We start from the raw sequence: 23000 nt of genomic DNA, 5'->3' as shown, positions 1-23000 counted from the left end.
TTCTACTCTTATTAAATTTCTCACCTATTCTCATATATACAACAATATTGTTATATTATTGCAAAAAAAAAAAATACTAATGTTGGGAGGCAAAGGAATATAGGTGAAATTAGTTACTGTGGTATTATCTTAACTAAAATTTGGGAACAGTTATAATGGCTGTGCAAAAAATAATTAGCTTTGGATTTCAGGACAAGAAAAATAGGTATACTGTGGTATTTTCTCAATTAAAATTTGGGAACAATTATAGTGTCGGTATAAAACATAAGTGTTTGGATTTTTTTCCCCTTTAAAATGTTTAGTATACGTAGTAAAAAAAATATTTTAAAATTAAGATCATTAACAATATTAAAATGCCAGCTAAAGATATAAATATACTTGTTACTAATTAAGAGAGAAAATGATACAATGAGATACTTATTTTTAAAGAATATCTCTTCATTTTAAATATTTCCTATTGATAAATTAATAATTTTTAATTATTTATTATAAGAAAGATAATATTAATAATAAGTAAAAAATTGAAATTTTATTTATGGGGCTGTCCAAGACCATCCTTTAGGCCCCAGAAAAAAACTTATTTAATATTAATATTTATATAATTTTTACTATTAATTAGTTTAGTGATAACTATGGTGCTTTTTTTTTTTTTTGCAGTGAATGAGGTTTAAACCTTGTTTGGGAGAAAATCACTAATTTAATTTTTTGTAATGTCCCTTATTATTCTAATAATTTTACTAATTTTAAAAAAGCCTCACGTCAAATTCAATTGGCTTTAGGTCTAAGAATACCTAGACTAGCTTTAGGCCAATACCAGAATTGTCAAAATTCATACAACAAATTTAAAACTATTTTTTATGATGTTAAAAGTCATGTCATTAAAAAGAAATAAAAATGACGCAAAGAGATTTATTTATATTAAAATAAATTAAATTTTAGTGTATATTTAAATATCTCTTATAAGAGAATAGTATAATTTTTAAGAGAAAAGAAAAGAATAATGTAACACAAAAGAGTATATATAATTCTCTCTATATATAAATTAGAATAAATATCATGAATAAGAACATTTTTATTTTGACTTAATTGTACATTTATCATTTAATTATCATTATTTTATGAATTCTATCATCTAATGTTTTTTTTTTTGTATTTTACCATGCATCATGTTTTTTTAATTTTCATGCATTTTACTACTTAAGTTTTTTTTTTCGTGCATTTTATTATTATGTTTTTATTTAAATTTTCATGCCTTTTACCTAACAATACATTATATGTTTTTTAGTAACATGTCAACAAACAACACTTAATTATATATTTATCAAATTGATAAAATGAACAAAAAAAAAAACACAATGACAAAATGCGGAAAAAATACTTATAGTGGGTGAAATTTGTAAAATTATAATAGTTGAATAATAAAATGTATAATTAAGTCTTTCTAAATTTGTTTAGATGTTATTATCAAAGAGAGCACTGTTAAGAGTTGGACATTGGTTTTAGTTGGGAGGGAAGTTTTCTTTTGCAGAAGAAAAATTAATCACAATGATGATCGAAAATTAGGAGAAAAAATTACTCTCTATTTGTGAATTGGGCGACAGCATAATATAATCAATGACATGGTAAATATTGAGATGCATGTCTCTTAACTATTCTTCAATGAGATGGCATATGCATTCATAGAAAAATATCACTTTTGGCATACTTTTACTTGGGTACGATGAGCTATAGAATGTATAGCTAGGTGGTCACATAATATTGGTTATAAATATAAATTTGCAATTTAATTTTTAATTCTTAAGTTTGAATTAACTAATCATATACTAACCAACATATAAGTTTGGTGTTATTTGAATAAGTTTCTCTCATGAATTAAAATTAACTTATATTTAAATTAATTTAGAAAAATCTTCACATGTAACTTCTTCAAAAACTAATTTTATTTTATAAATAACTAATTTTAATTTATAAAAAAGATTTCTTTTTTCTTTTAAAAATATTTATTGAGAAGTTTATCTATAAAGATCTTTGTCATAGATCAAGGAACCATGACCCACTAACCAACAGAAAATGATAAAATGACACGAAGACAAAAGTCTCCTTGTGTCACTTCCAAAATGATGATTACAAATATTGCATTATCGTCTAATTTATTGTGATATTCACTATGTCCATATCTTATAATGGAAAGTTAGAGGATGCTAAGCCAGCGTAGGGTCTAGAGCCAAAGTTAAGCAAATTGGCTTACATAACTACATAAGAAACAAGGTCCATATTTGTAAAACGATTTCGTGTAACTAGAAATGCTACCAGCTGTACTCCATAACCCTCTTCTTCTAACATATACACTATGATTAGTTTAAATTTATCAAAACTAAAAAATCATGAGAATAATTAAATGTGTGACATCTATAATTTTTTAAAAAACTCAACCAATAAAAAATATAATATGTTCAAAAGAATGTGTTTCTAATAATTTTCTTTAACAACAAAAGTACTACAAATTTGTTATTAGAGAGTGAATTGTCTAATTGAAAGTTAATCTTAATCAATCACTCATCATAAATTTTGGTTATTTAATAGTTAGATCAAAGACTTTGACAATTGATGATGATAATGATGGTGTTTTACCTTGCATAAAATATTTATGTCACACCAACTTAAATTAACATATCTCCTCAGTACAATAATGGCTCTGTTAAACACAACTACAAATATAAAAATTAGTATAAATCATATCAAAGCATAAAGGACCCAAAGCAAACTAATTACATATGATTTAGAACGTTTTTAATGGGAGTACGGTAGTGCTTTTCTCATTCACTCAGTAGGACCATTTGACATGATTATGTCTTATTTTCAGCAAACAAACCTTTAATATCACTAGAGAATGTCACTTCAAAGGTAATGCTTCAAAACCTTTGACCGAACTATTTGTAACTGATCAATTGACAAAAGGTTTGTGTTTTGTATCCAATTACCCTTTATTTTGTCGCCCAAATATACTTTTATATTAATTGTTTAATATATCAATAAATCTAACTCAATTAATTGCATAAGTATTATAAATTTTTTCATATCATATTCAAATATTTCACATGTATCAATATTATAAGTATTAAAGATTTCACACGAATAAAAAATATGACTTAAATAGAGTTTACGGCAGACAACACATCTTGAAATAACTTTTTGATGTTAAATAGGTTCCAAATTCAATTCTAATACAATTTGAATGTCCACATTAGAAATTATTATTTAATCAATCAGGTCATTTGCTGTCGGGTCCTTATTGAATTATCTACAAATGTTGATTGTACAAATATTACACTTGAAATATTTATTAAACAGGATAGGAATTATGTTAGAGATCCTACGTATGGTTAAAGCAAAATATAAAAATAAAGGACAATGCTTATTTTTTAAAATTAGTTTTTGGAGATAAGTTAAACTCAATATCAAATTCTAAGAATTTGAATTAAATCATTAATTTAATTAATTGTAATTAAATCATGCACATAGCATAAAATCTTGCAAAACTTACAAAATGTAATCTCTAGTTTAATTTTTGAAACATTTTTTTCAATAGTCCTGCTACTTGGAAACACGTTAGAAAGTGGGACTCTTGACTACTGTGTTAATTGGATTAGATGTAAACATATGTGAGCGGAATAACTTTATAGGGTCCAGGCATACTCGCAATGATTAAACTTAAATATATATTTTTTCTTTTTAATTTTATTTTTTTATCTGTAAATTTTTTTTAGTCTTTATAAAATATGTTTATTTTATTTTTTTATCTTTGAGATGTTTTAAATAATATTTTGAATAATAATAAAAAATATTATTTAAAACATTTTAAGGATAAAAAAATAAAACAAGTACATTTTACAAATAATAAAAAAAATTACAATAACAAAAATTAAAAAAAAAACATTAATTTGCAGGAAAAAAGTATTTAAACCCATGATTATATACTACCAATTTTCCTAACCAAGGAATTATTAGGAAATGGTAACAATCTTCTATTTGTATTTTTTTTTTTACTTTATATCTTTTATAGTATTTGAAGAATGTTATGGCCTACAGTTTCTCGATCCAATTTCTTTCTTAGAAAAGGTTTATCCGTTTGCAGGCTGATCCAATGAAAAGTGAGATTTAAAATATTTTTTTTAAAAAAAATATTTTACTTGAAAAAATTATATATTAAATGTTTTTATTAATATATTTAATATATTTTTAATAAATATGACATTTTTTGCATTATAAAATTAAAGGAAAATATATTTTTATTGATGAACCTATATCCTGTGCTTTAATTTTACCCTTAAATCGGTCATCTTGCCGTTTGAGAAAAGATATTGAACCGACCATATTCTAAGGCCGTCAATGGAAGAATTCATGTAGTGTTGTATTATGTTTGAGTTTTCTTAAAATTAATTTTGTAACTCACATTTAGGGCAAACCTAAGATTGAAAAAATGGGTTGCTTTTAAAGTAAAAGTACTTTTGGTTTATATTTTACAATAAAAACATTAAATAAAAGTGCTTTTGGTTGATATTATCCAAATAAAATTTATTTTATCGGTATATTTTAAAACAAAAAAATTCTAAATGTAAATCACATTATAATAAACTCATTTTTATTAAACTTAAGTTTAAAACACATTTTACAAACTTTAATCCAAACATACACTTAGTCTTTTTTTATAAAAAAAATAAAAAATACACTTAGCCTTTTTTTTCCTACCTTCATATAAAATTTATAAAGAAATATAGCATATAAAAGTAGTTTATGATTTGTTTATAAATTTTTTTGATAAACTCTCTAGGATAAACTACAAAAATAACTTATATAAAAAATAAATTATATTTTCTCTTTAATTAGAAAATTAATTTGTAATAGGTATTTCATATTTATTCAATAGATATTTAATTAAGCTGTCTAGCCTGAGTTAGGAGATTGGTCAACGGTTCTTTGTTCTTTGGATTTAGTTCTGCCTTGTTGTCAGACCCCTAGATATATTCCGAATCTTAGTTAGATTATTATGGTGTTGTCCCAGTAAGCGGGCCGGGTTTGTTTCTGTTTATTTTGGGCTCCACGAAATTGATGGCTAGCAATTGGACCTCTCTTTCTTGGGCCGGGCTTGTATACTGGACAAAAACATAAAGGGTGTTGCTAGGTGCACCTAGCATTATTGCTGGTGCACCCAGCACTTAAGATAAAATGACGAAAATACCCTTAATCCGCAAGCCTTTTAAGTTAATTCGTAAAAGGCTTACGGATCAAGTTGATTCGTATGCTTAATATCAACATACGGATCAACTTGATCCGTATCAATCTTATGGATCAACTTGATCCGTACGATTTACGGACCACCCTCACGTACACCTATCACAAATGCAAAAAAAAATGTAGGAACAGTTTTGGTATTTTAAAAAATATTGGGTGCACCAGCAATAATGCTGGGTGCACCTAGCAACACTCAAACACAAAACGGATAGGGTTGTTGCTTTCTGCACTCTCATTATGGAAAACCCAATTGTATTCTATAATGTAATGGAAAATGCATGAAACAATAGTGGGAATGCAAGAAGTTTTACTCAAGGGATAGTTGCCATCAGCTTCACACCCTTAGTAGTTTCCTGGCCAGAGAACTAGCATAATCTTTGGAAGTCTGTTGTTAGTCCCCTCAGTGACCATGGTTTAATTAAAAAAAATGTGTTTTTTTTCTTCTTCTTTTTCCTCTAAAATTCCACTGCTAGACACCCTAAAAAACAAACCAAATCAAACTCTGTTGAATTGCTTCTCTTTCATATATCAATAACTAATATTTAATTAGAAATTTGATTAATCATTTTTAATGGAATCTCTTCTCTTAATTTTTTTTTATTTATAAAAATTATACCTAAAATATTGCTTAAGAGATTTAAACTCAATTTTATTTGAACAAATAGATCATCAAACTTGGTTATTAACTTTCTTGAGATAGGTGTAATTCAAGTGATTTGTGGATTCATAGGTTCTAAACATTCATGTGTTCACATCATTATTTGTGCGTGTCAATATTCGATCAATATTTAATAAAAAATACTAAATAAAAATAAGTATGTTTAATATATTGATAATATAAAAATTCATGATAATATAAAAATTCAATATTTTTATTTAGTAATTGAGAAATAATTGAATTATTAAAAAAATGGAAAAAATTTGTTTTAAAAAATATTGTACTTTAGTATTTAAATAAATAATAATCAATAAAAATAAAAAAAATATTTGTTCTGTTTGTTTTAACATGTGTCGAAACCGATCTATACACCAAAGACATACAGAGTACAGATATGATGATATAATTTTTGGATATTTATCCGATTTCTACTTTTTCTTTTTTAAGAATAATGAGCTTATTCCAGCTCAAAAAATAGAATGTGAAATTAAAACCACAACTAAAAATAGGCTTAAGAAATGAATTTCATTGCATTCTCGCATTTTTTATCTCTCTAAATTAGAACAATCTCATTGAAAAAGAATAGAAACCAGATAAACTTGGACATAATTCTTTTCGTAATAGCAGAATATATAAGCAGCCAAAAACATTATCTCATAATATTAAAGAAGGAAGGACAAAAATCTCTTTGTTGTTGCATATTCTAATATTATCATCTTCTTACGGATTCCCTGTGTTAGACAGATAAGATAAGGTTGATCCTACATATGTAATCATGTCTTTGAAACAAATAGAAAATAAAATCAAATGAAGAAATTAAAGAAAGAAGCAAGCACCATATGTTGAATGTGATATAACTATATAATTTCGTGAATTCATGAAGAAAAGGTCTAAGATTGGTGGAGAAAAGGGCAAAAGCATTGTTACCTTTCAAGGCCACCACGGATTGATCCTTATCAGTTATCACTGCAGCTTTTTATGTTTATTTTTTATCTTTTACTTTTTCAATATCATATGCTTTTGCACCGTAATATTACAAAGTCAAACCAACGAAGTACGAGGGATAGGTGGGGTTAACTTCACGAAACGTCTATGAATTGTTTATACATAAATAAATAATAGTTCCATTATAACGTTAATTGTGATCGAGTGAACTGTGAATATACGATATACATTATTAATTATGTCTAAAATTGAAACATCCAGGAATCTCCTTAACCTTACGTAATTAATTTGAGTAACTGTTATAGATAAAAAAAAAATTGGATTATTATAACATGTGTCTACGGATTTATTAATAATTAATCTTTGTTAAAAAAATTAAACGATCACCTATATTGAGATCTTTTCTCAATCATGTCTTAAGTATTTGCTTAAGATATTTAAATCTGTTTCTATTCATGACCGACAACATGTTAATTATAAATGAACAAATATTTTATACTTGACTAGCTTTCAATATTTATTTCCCTGCAGAAGTACAATATCTTACTAAACCTCAATTTTGTCCCTCTGAAACCCTTTCACTCTAAAAAAAAGGTGTAGTAAGCACAATTTGCAACTCACAAAAGGCAAATCAACAATTCACTTGAAAATTCTGGTGACATTGGAATCTATCATCATTGCCTCACTCTCTTGCCATTACCACCATTGACATCTTATGTTCACCCTCTATGCATGGTGTTAGTTGTAAGTATGACAAATAAATCCATATTTACAGGTATCGCTCTACTCGCATCTTAAGTTTGACAAGAAATCTCTGCTTTAATCAAGGATGATATGGGTATTTTGATTTTTAAAATCGGGTATCAAAACAAGAATGGTTATGTACATATTCGTCTTGTATCCAATACGTGTAATAAATAAATTATCTCTATTTTATATAACATATATAGTCTTTCATTATTATTTATAGAGTTTTTTTTCTTGGATATATATGGTCATACTATCATATAGAAAATCAAATGTTCTTGTTTTATTTTTTTTACTTAAAATTATTTTTTTGTTTATAATTTAATTTTTTAAAATTATAGGGTCGGTATGGGTACGAGGATGGGGAACCAAAAATCATACTGGTGGAGATGGGTTTTGGGAGGTGAAAATGGGAACAAGGAACTACATACCCATACCTATGTTGTTGTCATGTCTAGTTACGCATGGAGAAAAATGGTTTGTTGAAGGAAGAATAAAATGGAAGGGTTTAACATTTGGGGTATCGGATTAGGGTCAAAAGAGTTTAAAGATGGAAAGATTCTCTAGTTTGGGTGCTTGGAGTTTCGATTCATGTGTTAATTGTTTGTGATTTTGCTTATTCTTGTTAATTTTGTTTACCATGAGTTGTTCATTTTTTGTTTTGGATCATGGTCAAGTGTGTGTTGCTTTATATTGTACGTGCGGTTGATTTTGATTATTCCATCTCAATTGTTTGTTTTTTTTTTCAAAGTCAAAATCCTTTTGACTTAAATACATTTTTGGTACTTGCAATTTAGCATTTTTTTTAATTTTTGTTCCTGTAAAAAAAAATTCTTTTCGTTTTAATCTTTATCGAATGTGTTTGTTTTATTTTTCATCCATAAAGTATTCTAAATAATGTTTTTTTCATTGTTCCAAACACTTTTTTTACTATTCAATGGGTTCTCTAAAACACTTTAAGAACAAAAAATAATAAATATATTTTTGCAAGTACTAAAATGAAAAAAAAATTACAAGAACAAAAATGAAAAAAACATTAAATTACAGGGATCAAAAATATATTTAAGTCAATCCTTGTATAGTAATGTAAAAATTGTAGTGTCTTAGAATGGCTAAAAAATATTTCAAATCAAAAACATTTTATTACATAATTGTTACATTAAACTTGTAACTCATGTGGTTATTATATCATCACTTAACAATGATATTTAATAAGAGAAACTAAAATCAGTGACAAATATAATTGAGAGTTCACAATTGGTCAAAAAATAGTTGAGAGATTAAAAGAGAAATTCTTGAAAAGATGAATGTCTAAAATCATACTAAGAGCAAAAAGTGAATTTTCATTGAAAAGATTAATGACTAAAAACATAATTTAACCAAAAATTATCATGAAAGTCACGTTAGATTAATTGATGATGACATGACAATTCACATGAAGAATGGGACTGTTAGGTCATAATTTGACTGTAATATTTGATTGCATAGACTAAAAATGTTAATGTAGAAAAAGTTTAAAAATTAAGATTGGTTCATAATTTATTTAGGGACTAAATATATAACTAAAAAAATTAAGAAAAAAAAAACATATTAAATAAATTTATGATAAAGAAATTTATGATAAAGATTCAAAGTTAATTCTATTAAAATTAATTCTATGGTAGTTTCAAAATAAACGAACTCCATCGCTCTTAATGACTTGTGGAAGATTGCACTAAAAAAAGGACTTAGGGAGGATTCTATTTATGTCTATTTATTTTAGAATTTAACTTTTACATATTACTATTAAGATAATGTTACTGTAAACGATTATCCTAGATGTAATTTTTAAATAATTATTATAAAAATCATCAATTTTCTTATGTATGAAAACTTTTAATTAAATTAAAATTTTATGTGATAGGGAATAATTAAATAGACTGAATAAATGGATAATTATATTCTTTTTAAACCAATAAATCAATTTTTTTATATATAACAAACCAATAAATCAATTGAATGAATAAATAAACAAATGTCTAATTGATGGATAAAAAGCTAATTTTTAAATTTGGATCCAATTTTTATAAACTAGTATGATACAACTTTACTCTCCTTATTTTTTTAAATTTGTAATTTTAATTTTCTTATTTTAAAATAAAGATATTTAGTCATTTTATTTTTTAAAATCCATAATTTTAGTCATTTTATTTTAAAGTAGAAACATTTAATTTTTTCTTTTTGTAAAATTTATGATTTTAGTCCACTAAAAATGTTGACAATTAATAGATTAACGTTGACTAAGAATAAAAAATAACATCATGCCACATCACTAAATTTGGGTCACATTAGATTAATTTCTTATCAATTAAAGTTTTTTGAATTTGATGGAATGACAAAACAGCTATGGATTTTACCAGACTGGAAAACTAAATATTTTTATTTTGAAATAAGGACTAAAATTATGAATTTTGAAAAATATTAAAACTAATTATCTGTATTTTAAAATAGAAAAATGAAAATTATAAATTTAAAAAAAATATGAAAATCAAAATTATATTTAAGCCTAATATAAAAAAAATCACATAGAGTTATTCATAAAAATACTATAGCTCAATATACCTATTTTAATTTATTTACATAGAGTATATAAAATTATCTCAAACCAATAACAATCATATAAGTGAGATTAATGTCTAATCTAATAAATAAAATAAAACATGATCAAATAAATGTATCAAAAAAAGTATTTGTTAATGTAAATTTTTATATTATTAATTAATTAAAAATCATTCATTTATTGTATACAATAAGTCAAGTAGTTGTAATTAATAATGTGTAAATAAAATACATATTATTTTTAAAAAAAAATTACACAAATTTGAACAAAATCATATTACTTTAAATATTTATGGAAAAGAATGAGCAGAAAGTTTTCACATGATGCTATGTTATTATTTGAGTTGAATGCGATGAATTGTTAGGGAAAAACAAATAAACGTTGAAGGCGGCGTAAAAAGCTCAGCCAACCCCATTGCTTGGTTGGGCCTAGTCGAGTCGGCAATGCCATCACTTTTTGCTTTTTTTTTTCTTTTCTCTTTCTGACGTCATCTGCCACCTGTCTCCACCCCCTTTCTCCCTTTTTTCCTTTTAGTCCTTTCCTTACAATATTATTAATGAACCTTCAACTTCCCATGTTATGCTCCATAACCACGTCTAAATGCATCAAATTTGTACATTTATGTGTTTTTTTAGTTTTTATAATTTTATAATTTTTATTTTTTTTAGTATTTATTATTTTTAAATTATAGGAATAAAGTTAAAATGTAAACGATAAAGATTAAAAAAATATTTTTAAAATATAAATTATATAAATTAAAAAGATTATTTTAAAATTATATAGACTAAAAGATAAGAATCATAAAATTATAAGAGAAAATAAAAAATTTAATTTTTTTTAAAGTTTGTACGTTGTTAAGCTTTCTTATAAAGGTTTAAAAAGTGCTTACATTTTTTAATCCAAGAAATAACCATTGACCGTCCCATCATCATATTATAAAAGTAACGTGAACATCAATTAATGAAACCTGCATGAATGACAATGAATTCTACTATTTTTTTTGTCTTTTATTTGAGACAAAAATTAGTCTGAGAAGACGTTCGATTTTCATTGTTATTGAAAGACATTAATTTAGTAAATATTTATAATTTATAATAGTCGGTTCAATTCTTATATATATATATATATATCTATTTTTTATTTTTAAAAAATAAAGTCTCAAAATTCAAGTGTTATATATATGAAAAAAGAAAAATATTGTTTGAAAAATTAATCACATTATATTGTGGATATTTGTTTAAAAATTAGAAGTAATAAAGTTTGTTAGTGAGTTATCATTTTTCTATTTAAAAAATATCAAGGAATAAATAATATAATTAAAAATTTTAATTTATTGAAAAGTGAATAAAATAATCACTTTTTATTAAATTTTTTTTATCGTGAACATAACTAAGTATGTTAAAACGAGGAAAACAAGAAACCAAAGTGATACGAGAAGGATTTAATATTCAGTGTACGTCACATGTTTGAACACAAATGAGAAGCAAAGAGAAAAAGCAACAAACACTTTTTCCAAAAAAAAATAAAAAGTTAATCTTTTTAAAAGAAAAAGATTTGTCATAGAAAAAAGGAAAGGAGAAAAGAAAAAGAAGAGATTTTTTGATTATTTATATTAATTTTAACTGTTGATAAAAAATAAATAATCAAATTCGTATATAAAAATATGAAACATTGATGATTAAGATAATTAAATAAATAATAAAATTAATTTATTATATTTTTTTTTACATTCAAAAACTTAATTTTGATTTTTTATTTTTTAAGAATTAATTTATCATTCCATTTCACTCTGGAAAATAAATCTGACTATTTAAAAAAATAAAACAAGAGATGGTACTACTACTGCTAGTCTAGTGTCTTTGATGCCTCACGTTGTTTGTGCTTTTTGCAGGGTGGGGCTTTTTTTCTCCAGAGGGATTTTAGTGCAAGTGTGATGTCTGTCTTCCCTTGAAAAGTTGTCTTGTGTGGAAACAAAACTCAGAAAGAGAAAAAAAAGAAAGAAAGCCACTTTTTTTTTCTCTCTCTCTCTCTCTCACACTAATATATCTGATTTTCTCTTTCACTTCTTCTGTTCTATGTAATGGGTGTTGGAGGTGCTTAGTTTCAGTGTGCAACACAACACCATCAACATCATCATCAACAACAACAACAACAGCAACATGTCTCAGACAGAGAAGGATCCGGGTATCAGGCTATTTGGAAGGAAGATTCCGGTGCCGGAATGTCAGATTCCGGCCAACTCTGGACCCAAGGTACATGTTTTTTTTTGTTTTTTTTTTTTATATGTAGTTAGCCGACAATTATTGTTTTGGTTCATTTCTTCATGTATCATGGTTTTTGTTTTCTTATTCCTTGTTGGTGTAAATGGGTTGGACGTAAAATTGGATTTTTTATTTATTTATCTATATGTTTGTGTGGAAAGCTTTATGGGGTTCTTGAGTTTTTTTTTTATTATGTTCTGGCTGGTTATTGGAGTTCTTTTCAAGCTTTAAAACCTTGTTGAATTTGAAGGGTGGTGTTGTCTCTTGATAAATGGAAGTTTTTGTTAGCTTTTACTTGGATGGCTTAATTTGGTATATTTGTGTGTTTCAAGTTTAGACTTTAGATTTCTATAAACAAAGGCGGTGTTCAGTGGAAGCAAGTTATTATTATTCCCATGAATTATAGTATTATAACTTTGAGCTTGTTTCATTTTGAATTGGAGCGTCTTTAATTATTCTTGTCCTTGTTGTTGGTTTGATGGAGCATGGCTGTTTCATCTGTAGAACAAGAGCTTTCTGTAACTGATTATTTTAAACAGATTGGATCTTGTAATATCTTCTATATCTCTTTGCTTGGTGTATCAATCACAAAGAATTTGGTCCTCTTCATAGTATTCAAATGCATTTTATACAATAAGTTTCTAGGTGTTCTTTCTGGTTTCTTTTGGCATTTATACACAATAATTGCTTTTAATACTGAAAAGTCTTGCTGTCCAACAATTCATATATATGAATTCAGTTGAATGCTTTGTCCATTGTCAGTAGTAGATACATTTATTTTTCTTGGATATGATATAGTTAGCTTATGCCAATGTTGTAAGGAATAAACGGAATTTGAGGCATAGGTAATGTATAGGGAGGGTCATGGTATTCCAAAAAGAATAAAGATCATTTCTTGCAAAATAAATGCTTATTAAGTTGAGATATCAAAAGAGATTCAAGTTATACTGTACTGATTGCTTGCTATGTGGTATTTTTGTAATATTTGATGGAAAATGAGTATAACATGATCATTCTGTTTTTCTGCTTTTGTCTATTCTTAGGGTTTGTTGCTTAATTTTGATTTACCACTGATTGTGGTTTAAATTTTAGGATGCTTGCAGCAGCATAATGAAAACAGAACTGGGAATACCCAGTGAATGTGGAGAAAACACTGAGCAACAAGAAAATTCTTCTGATTCAAGGGATAGTAAACAGGAGTCCCAACATAAATTGCAGGAAAATGAGCCGATAGTGAATCCCAAGCCTGCGGAAGATGATATGGAGACTGGTAGCTCAGATCAAGATAAGGTCTTGAAGAAACCAGACAAGATTCTTCAGTGTCCACGATGCAACAGTTTGGACACTAAGTTTTGTTATTTCAATAACTATAATGTCAATCAACCTCGGCATTTCTGCAAGAACTGCCAAAGGTATTGGACTGCTGGTGGAACGATGAGAAATGTTCCGATAGGTGCTGGTCGACGGAAGAATAAGCACCTAGCCTCTCAATACCGACACATTATAGTAACCTCTGATGGAATTCCAACCTCCAGGCTAGAAACCACGGACTCGTCTGGTCTCCAACAGCAGCATATCGCAAGTCTTGAATCCTCAGTTCCTTTCAGGTCTTCAGCAGATAACGGCACCGTGTTGAAATTTGGTCCCGATATCCCTCTTTGCGAATCGATGGATTCAATGCTTAATCTTAGAGACCAGAGAAGATGTGTTGATGCAAGTTCTATCAGCTGTGTAGAGTATAGAGGGGAACCATCCTTATATGGATCTTCAGTGACAACTAATGGTGCTCAAGGAAGTGAATTATCAGAACATAGTCCATCAAATTGGCTGCAATGTTACCCTGTTCCTCCATGGGTATTACCTTATCCAGGTTGGAATAATGTGAATTCCATGGAAGCGGTTCACCGATCTTCGGCACCAATGTGCAATCCATACAATAACACTGGTCCTGCAGCAATGCAATGGTGTCCCACACCAATGGTTGCAATTCCTGGCATGTGCCCACCAAGCATTCCTTTGCAATTTGTACCACCATCATACTGGAGTGGCACACAACTTTGGAATGCTGGAACCGGGACAGTGTCAATAGGATCCAATGCTTGCCTTTCGCCGTCTTCCTCCACTAGTAACAGTTGCTGCTCAGGCAATGGTTCACCAACACTTGGAAAGCACACTAGAGATACAGTTTGCACCAATGAAGAGAAATCCGAGAAGTGTGTTTCGGTTCCAAAGACCATTAGAATTGATGCCCCAAATGAGGCCTCAAAAAGTCCTATAAGAGCTACATTAGCTATCAAGCCTGATATGCAGCAATTTGTATCAAATGGTGATATTTTGAAAAAAAATGAACCAAAAGAAGGAAAAGATCGCATGTTGGGTGCCTCTCAAATCTTGGAAGCCAATCCGGCAGCTATTTCTCGTGCTCATGCATTTCAGGAGGGCTTATAGTAATTTTCTATTGCCATTTTTGGTAAAAATAAACTATTGGTGTGGGACACCATTGCATTGCTGGCTTTAGTTTCACTTTGCAGGTAGCATTACTTTGTGAAATCTATTGTGTGATTTTCAATGGTGTACTAAAATCTATATATTGAGCTATGCTCTCTGATAATGATGATTTTTTGCCTTTGCCACAATAAACAACAAATTGATAGCGATTACTTTCTGCAAACACTCCTCATTTAAGGTAGTGTATATAGAAGGTATAGGATGTTATGGATCTATGTAGCACATGTCCATTGGTTTGAGATGAATCTGTGAACAAGAATGATTCATTGGTGTGATTTTGATTCCTTTTTTTCAATTCAAGAAAAGAGCAGCAGTACTGAAAAAGAGATGAAAATATATACTTTTTAAAATTATTTCCTAGGAAAGCATTATCTAATGTGAGGGGGGGGGGAAGTCATGAAATTATAGTATCTCACATTTGATCATGTAAGAAGTCTCTTTTAAGTTGGTGAAGTCATTATCCTTTTTCTTTTGGGGGGCACTACCCTACCTCGTTTTCTTTATCTTTTAATTGTGTAGCAAGGAGCAAGTCATAATTGGAAATGCTTTGAAGTGCAGTTCTAACCAGGCAAAGACTGAAGGTCCTTTTTTGCAAGTGCTTTTACTTTATCACCTTTTCCCCATCTTTCTTGGTTCCATTAATCTTATTTACTTAACCAAAGTTTGTATATGGTCTCAAAAGCCTTGTTTTGAGGCCCTACTTTTTACGATGAAAAGATCCCTTTACCAAACGAGTAGAGAGGTATCTTCTTTTTGGTAAAACAACCTGTGGAATATATGCCTTTTTGACTCGTGTAAAAAGAATGGCTCAAATAGTCCTCATGACAAAAGCCATTCTTTTCACTCATTAAAGAAAAAATAACCAAAGGTATATCAATTCTCCAGCCTACTTGGTTATAACTTATAAGTAATCCTATGCAACCATTTCTTGTTCACTATCAATCATGATGGGCCTGGTTTTGCTATTACAATTGAGTGTTGCTAGGTGCATCCAGCATTATTGTTGGTGCACTCAGCACTTAAGATGAAATGATGAAAATACCCTTGATTCGTAAGCCATTTAAGTTGATTCGTAAAAGCCTTACGGATCAACTTGATCCGTTAGACTTTTACGGATCAAGTTGATCCATAAAACTTCTATGGATCAAGTTGATCCGTATTGTTCTATAAAAGGCTTACGGATCAAGTTGATCCGTATCAACCTTATGGATCAATTTGATCCGTATGATTTACAGACCGTCCTCACACACACCCATCACAAATACGAAAAATGTGCAATGGCAGTTTTGATATTTTAAAAAAATGTTGGGTGCACCTAGCAACACCCATTACAATTTCATTAAGCCTGCAATGCCTTCAATTTTTTAATGACAAGTTTAGAATCCAAGATTGGCATTTACTATTTACACCTCCCTTTCTCCCTTTCTTAATTTCCCCTGTACTATCCTCATCTCACTCCCTTTCATACAACTCTCAACCTGTTTTCCCCCTCTCATGTTATCCTCGTCTTTCATTTTTTAATTTCTCATGCCTATGATGTGTATAGAACTACACTAAAGGATAAATATACTTTACGCAGTAGTGTGGAGTGACTGGTGTTATGTTATCTACATCTTTCATTTTTTAACTCCTCATGCTTATGATATGTATAGAATTACACTTAAGGATAAATATACTTTACATAATAGTAACAATAGTAACAGTGGACCTTAAGTCCAAATATCATACTTAAAGTTTCAAAACAACTAAATTCTAACTTAATCCAAGCGAATCAGTTTGATAGTTGTGCAGGAAAAAAAGGTTTCATTCAATTTCTTAACTGAGCAAGTGACTATGATTAGAAGATTTAGTAGAAATTCAAATTTTGAGAGTTGTCTAGTAGAAATCCAACTCTTTTTGCAACCTTTCTCCTCTTTTGGGTCCGTACAGCACATAATAACAAAAATGGATGCGTTTAATCAATTAAAGTGCCAAAGTGACCTGGAAATCACATTAGAAAACCATCAATAATCACGAGAAAATAGGGTTGCACATATACTTGTGCAGATAGGTTAGCCTCTCAGGGATGGGTATACAAAATTTTTGTTGGTGGGCTTTGTTCCTAAGTTTGTTTCGAGATATTTTGTACAGGATATGCAAGGTCTTCTTTACTATAGGTTTAGATAGTCCTTGTTTTGCTCCACCTGGTCAGGCTTTTGATGTACCACCATGGCTTCTGTCTTGTTTTATTTATCTATTTAATGAATCAGACATTGATATTAAAGTAGTTGGTTGTGGTAGTGTCAACTTAGTTGAAATTATAACAACCATCTTGTCTTAGCATTGACTTCGTTTTATAAAAAAAAAAACTTCATCCTCAATCAATCTTTCTTTTTAGATGGACTCAATCAATCTTTCTAGAAATCACAAAACACAACTTCTTGTATTAACATGTCCTAAATAAGAGAAATTAAGCAACTAATTAATGGAATGATGCCTAAATCTGATATAAAATGAATGAAAAACATTATAACATGATTCAAAGGATGACACATTAATAATATTGCACGGGATGATCCAGTTGAAAAAAAATTCAGGAACTCAATTAAGAAAAATAAAAACCTAATTAAAAATTTGGTAAAACAATGAAAACTCGCCGATTAATTTAACCTTTTATTAGAATAAAAAAATAGCACATAATTAAATTCGAGATGAAAAAAATAAAATTAGGATGTAATCTCTCTAGCATTCAGCGACCGAATTAGGAGATGGACTTTATGTTTGTCTTTAAATTTTTGTCACTAATTCATTCTTTGCCAGTGACAAAACTTGATGTGATTAGTAGATAGCTAATTGAATGTCTTAAGTATATTAATCAATATTTGATTCCTGACCATTTGTGCGTAAAGAAAACTATCTTCACTTTATAGTTCTGTGTATAGAGAACACTTTATTTAAGACGACTCTTGGAGTCTTGAGTCGTGACAGTTGACATGCAAAAAAAAAGAGTAAAACATTAAATGAAAAACAAAAGGTAACAGACACGTTACAGGTGCTTTGAAGGTTTTCGTTGAATTTTAGTCAAGCGGATTCTTCGAAGATTTTGATGTTGAAATGCACAAGATATTAATAATAATAGATTAAAGTAATTAATACAAATTTCATTGTTTCAACTTGAAGGAACAACTGGCCAGTTTAGACTTCTACCGCATCGTCGAAGTTTCACCAGTATATATATATTCTGTAGTTTTGAGTAGCAATCTTATTCGAAACTTACTCTGATACTAAATCTTTCTTAGTAAAAAAAAAAACCATGATTTGCCACTAACCCTTTTAACTGGTTCCAACCCCCTATATGCATATTCCAAACAATACTTTTTTTTTTAATTTTTATTTCGGTGAATATTCCATGCATATACAATACTAGCTAGGGTCATAGTAATTAAGCAAATTAATGTATGAAATAATTTGTACTTTTGTGGTGAACATCTTGCATTGTACCGCTTTCAAGAAAAATAATCATACCTATCCGAATTTCAGTATTACCTTGATTGAATCACTTTCAAAGACAAAGTCATCAGGCGGCAATTTGCACTAAGCTACGACCCTTTCTTTTGTTCTCTCTCTTTATATATATATATATAGTCAAATCCCATTCTGAGAGTCACAAAACTTCAGTGTTGAAAAAATTAAGAAATAGTTAAAGCATATATCCAAAATGAAGATCAAAATCCTCTACTTTTACTTCATACTTCTTCCCTTGGCATTCGCGGACTTGAAGGTTGGATTTTATGCATCCTCGTGCCCAAAAGCTGAGTCCATTGTGAAGAAAGTGGTGCAGAATCGATTCAATCGTGACAAATCCATTACTGCAGCCTTGCTTCGCATGCATTTCCATGACTGTGCTGTCAGAGTAAGATACAATTTAATCTTAGCACACACATATAGATATTTTTCTTTTTCCAATAGACTCTTCATTATTAGGCCAAATGTACGTGTACGAAATTGAACGAATTTTATGTGTTCTGATTCTATTAGAGAATGATTTTCATTCTCTCTCCCTTTTAAATATGGTTATGAATATTTTGAGCAAGACAAAAAAATTCATTCACATATGTGAATACTAGGGTATGCATATTTTTATTTTTTTCCCTATAGGTTTAGTTAATTATTTGATTTTTATATTTGCATCAACTTTTTAAAACTCTACATTTTAGTTCTTATGTGTAAGCAATTTTTTATGTTTTAGTTCATATCATTAGTTCTTTGATCATGTAAAACTATCACAAAATGGAGACATGAGAACTAAAATGCAAAAAGAAAAATATTTGATTAATTAAGTTTTTAATTCCTCAATTTTTTAGATCTCAATTTTTAGTCATTCAAATTTTTATAACATTTTAGTAATTCGTTAATTATTCATCAGCATTTTTAGTCTCTTTGAATTTTTTTGGCCTATTTTTAGTTTTTTATTTTTATATATTTTGAACTAATTTTGAGCAATAAAAACAAATATAAGACTAAAAATAGGCTAAATTTTTTTAGGGACTGAAAATGCTGACAAAAAAATAATTAAAGAATTAAAAATTGTAAAATAAATTTTGAAGGATTAAAAATTAGAATTTGAAAAAGTTAAAAGAATAAAACTTAATTAACTAAAAAATATTTATATAGGAACTAAAACGAAGAAATTTTAGATATAGAATCAAAAAGAAAAGTTGACAGCAAGTGTAGGAATCACATGATTAATCAAACCTTTTTCGATAAGTACTTTTCTTCTTAAATAAAGAATGAGATTTCTGTCGAGCAGTAAGATTAAAAAAAACATCACTCATATGAATTTGAAACATAATGAATGTACATTCTGCTTTCGGGTTGTGATAAAAGAAAATAGAGAAAGTAGATGTATAAATATAATTATTCTTTAGATTTGTACGTATAAGGTGATCTTCAATTGATTAATTTAAAAATATAACTAACAACTATCAATGAATTACAAATATTATCAAGAAACTACCTTATAAATTATTATTAGGTGATTTTAAATCATTATTTGTTTATGATTTCAATAATCTTTATGTGATATGTATTTAAGTTTTTAATTAAATTTAAAACAAAATATAATTAGTAACACTTGATCACGTCTCACATACTAATCCTAGTGAGAACCATAAATCAGCTGTTATCTAACACTACCTAATAATTTCTGATAACAGACACCGTATGTGTTAACAAGTGCATGTACTGTGGGTATTTCTCTTACACTTATTTCATGCATAACCAAACTATTTCAAGTTACAATAATTCACAACAACACAGTAGAAATCAGTGTTTCTTAATTTGTAATTACAGGGTTGTGATGCATCCATACTCATAAACTCTACCAAGGCCAACACGGCGGAGAAAGAAGCCGGAGCCAACGGCAGCGTCCGGGGCTACGACCTCATCGACGAAGCGAAGAAAACCCTAGAGGCAGCATGTCCTTCAACCGTGTCCTGTGCAGACATCATAACCCTAGCCACCCGAGACGCCGTGGCCTTATCCGGAGGACCCCAATACGACGTTCCGACGGGAAGACGCGACGGATTAGTCTCCAACATCGACGACGTCAACATTCCAGGACCCAACACTCCCGTGTCCGTGACATCACAGTTTTTCGCGAGCAAAGGCATAACAACACAGGAAATGGTGACCCTTTTCGGAGCACACACCGTTGGTGTCGCACATTGTAGTTTCTTTGATGGTAGACTCTCGGGGGCGAAACCTGACCCTACTATGGACCCTGCGTTGAATGCTAAGTTGGTGAAGTTGTGCAGCTCCAGAGGGGATCCTGCTACACCTTTGGATCAGAAGAGTTCTTTTGTTTTCGATAATGAGTTTTATGAGCAGATTCTTGCCAAGAAAGGGGTGCTTCTGATTGATCAGCAGCTTGCGTTGGATGCGACTACCAAAGGGTTTGTGTCGGATTTTGCTGCGAATGGGGATAAGTTTCAAAAGGGTTTCGCAAATGCGATTGTAAAGATGGGGGAGATTGATGTCCTGGTTGGAAATCAAGGTGAAATCCGCAGGAAATGCTCGGTTTTCAACCGCAACTAGATTAAACCGTAACTATCTTCCATCCCATCTATAAAATATTAAGTTATAATATATTTTATACTATATAACTTGTTTCTTATAAATAATACACGAAAGTAGAATCATCTAAGATTAAGATTGATTAAAAACATAATTAAGTCGATTTTATGTGTACCAATTAACAAAAACCATAACTCCATAAGTTGCTTGGACGTAGTTCATTATTATATATGAACCATGAATAAGTAGCAGTGGAATTGTCGTGTGCACTTTCTCTTCTGTTGATTTGAAATTATGGTTTGGAAAAAAGTGTGACAAGCTTTCACTTTCGAAAAATTCGTGACCTTGAATGGTGAGCTCATCTCTCTATGTTGGTGCATTTCCTTGTTAATTATGATCAGAGAGGCGCAACTCGTAGCATTGTTTTTAATTCTTTTTTTTAGTAGTGTTGCGTCAAAATCAAAACCCTGTTAGCAGGGTTGGGTTTAGCCCTATTATTACGAAACATTCTTTTGTTGGATCTGAGCTACTCTTCCGGAGTTGCTTCCTGAACCTCTAATTTTATTTCCCGTGCCTTTTTAAATTTCTGGAAAACGTAATCTAGAGTGTAAAATTACATTCTAAAAAGATCTTTCTAGAATGTACAAATTTATATTCAGGGTCTTTTTAAAATGTAATTTTACATTTCGATTAGGTGCAAGAAGCAATTAAGGAGGTACAGGAAGTAATTACCCTACTCTTTTTTATATTAATTAAGAGGGGACCAAATTGCTATTCTCTGAATAAATAATGGGCTAGTTCAATCAAATTAAAGTTTTTATAATAATAATTTGATTAAGGTTTTGAAACAAATATGTAACATTTTTTTATACTTAAATATGTTTTTGATTCTAAATATATACCTGAATTTTATATTTAATTCCTAATAAATTTTTCGTTTGTAATATGTCCTAATGCTTGAAATGTTTTATGTGAGATCTCTCTCGTTAAAAGGAATTTGTTAGTTGCTGATGTGACCATTAACTTTACACGTCAATAAGATACCTAAATGTGACACATAAACTGATAATGTGTCTTTGATATAATATTATATTTTAATTAAATTAAACCAAACAAAAATAAAGGTTTAATAGGGACCTAATACAAAATTTTGCAATTTAATAGGAACTTGATCCAAAAAGTGTCATTACTTAATGTATTCATACAAACTTGTGCTTATAATAACTAAACATCAAAATCCCAACCTTAAATTTGATCACAACACAATTTGAATCAGTACATTTCAATAAACAACAAAACAACAACAATTTCCATCATCTACTTAATTGAAAATGCAATGATGACAACACACAACAAACCCCAAAGGAAGACTACAATGCATCCTAGGACCTTCACCTTTTTTCTCTCAATGCTTGTCTCCATTTGTTGCTTTGTTATTTTTTCCGCAGTTCTTCAACACCATTGGTATATCCTCGAGATTGAGCCTCTTCTTTTGCAAGCTTTTTCTTCAATTCTTGCACTTGTTCATCATACAGACAAATTCTTTCTTCATGTGATGCAAGTTTCTATTCAGTTGCTATAACCTTTTGCTTCAGCTCCTCCGCTTGTGAAATATAAGAATTAACCTCTACTGCACTTCCAGAACCTTAGTTTAAATATTTTGGCAAATTATCATCCCAAACCCAAAATCTACACCTCTTATCTTCCTTCACATTATACAATAATCACTAAGAATCCTATAATAGAACACAATAGAAATCAAAACACAACAGAAATCAAAACACAACAGAAATCAATTATCTCAAAAGTAAAAATTTCTTATATTCCACTCATTACATTGCTAAAATATCTTGTCTAGATGCTTCTTGGTTCAAGATGTTAGTTGAATCATCGACTTGTTGCACCAACAAAAAATGCATAGGGACCCAAATGACGA

At 29.1% G+C, this 23000-nt stretch overlaps 2 protein-coding genes across 2 annotated transcripts; both read left to right on the top strand.

Annotated features, from left to right (window-relative positions):
* The first annotated feature begins 12120 nt into the window (after positions 1–12120).
* On the top strand, positions 12121–15162 carry LOC114405730 (cyclic dof factor 2-like). The gene is made up of 2 exons (XM_028368197.1): positions 12121–12493; positions 13595–15162. The coding sequence occupies exons 1-2, from the start codon at positions 12401–12403 to the stop codon at positions 14948–14950; spliced, it is 1449 nt and encodes a 482-aa protein (XP_028223998.1). The 5' UTR covers positions 12121–12400; the 3' UTR covers positions 14951–15162.
* Positions 15163–18672: 3510 nt separating this feature from the next.
* On the top strand, positions 18673–21148 carry LOC114405731 (peroxidase 44-like). Its single transcript, XM_028368198.1, has 2 exons — positions 18673–18902; positions 20342–21148. Exons 1-2 carry the CDS (start codon positions 18708–18710, stop codon positions 21083–21085), a joined length of 939 nt encoding a protein of 312 aa, XP_028223999.1. The 5' UTR covers positions 18673–18707; the 3' UTR covers positions 21086–21148.
* Positions 21149–23000: the final 1852 nt, after the last annotated feature.

The sequence above is a fragment of the Glycine soja genome, chromosome 3, assembly GCF_004193775.1.
Source record: "Glycine soja cultivar W05 chromosome 3, ASM419377v2, whole genome shotgun sequence".
Lineage (NCBI taxonomy): Eukaryota > Viridiplantae > Streptophyta > Magnoliopsida > Fabales > Fabaceae > Glycine > Glycine soja.
This window is presented reverse-complemented; position numbering and strand designations above follow the sequence as displayed.

Excerpts from the sequence above, each read along its gene's own strand:
- LOC114405730 (XM_028368197.1), top strand. The coding sequence starts at position 12,401 with ATGTCTCAGACAGAGAAGGATCCGGGTATCAGGCTATTTGGAAGGAAG. Across the intron at positions 12,494-13,594 it reads CGGCCAACTCTGGACCCAAG|GATGCTTGCAGCAGCATAAT; the intron begins GTACATGTTTTT and ends TTTAAATTTTAG.
- LOC114405731 (XM_028368198.1), top strand. The coding sequence starts at position 18,708 with ATGAAGATCAAAATCCTCTACTTTTACTTCATACTTCTTCCCTTGGCA. Across the intron at positions 18,903-20,341 it reads TCCATGACTGTGCTGTCAGA|GGTTGTGATGCATCCATACT; the intron begins GTAAGATACAAT and ends TTGTAATTACAG.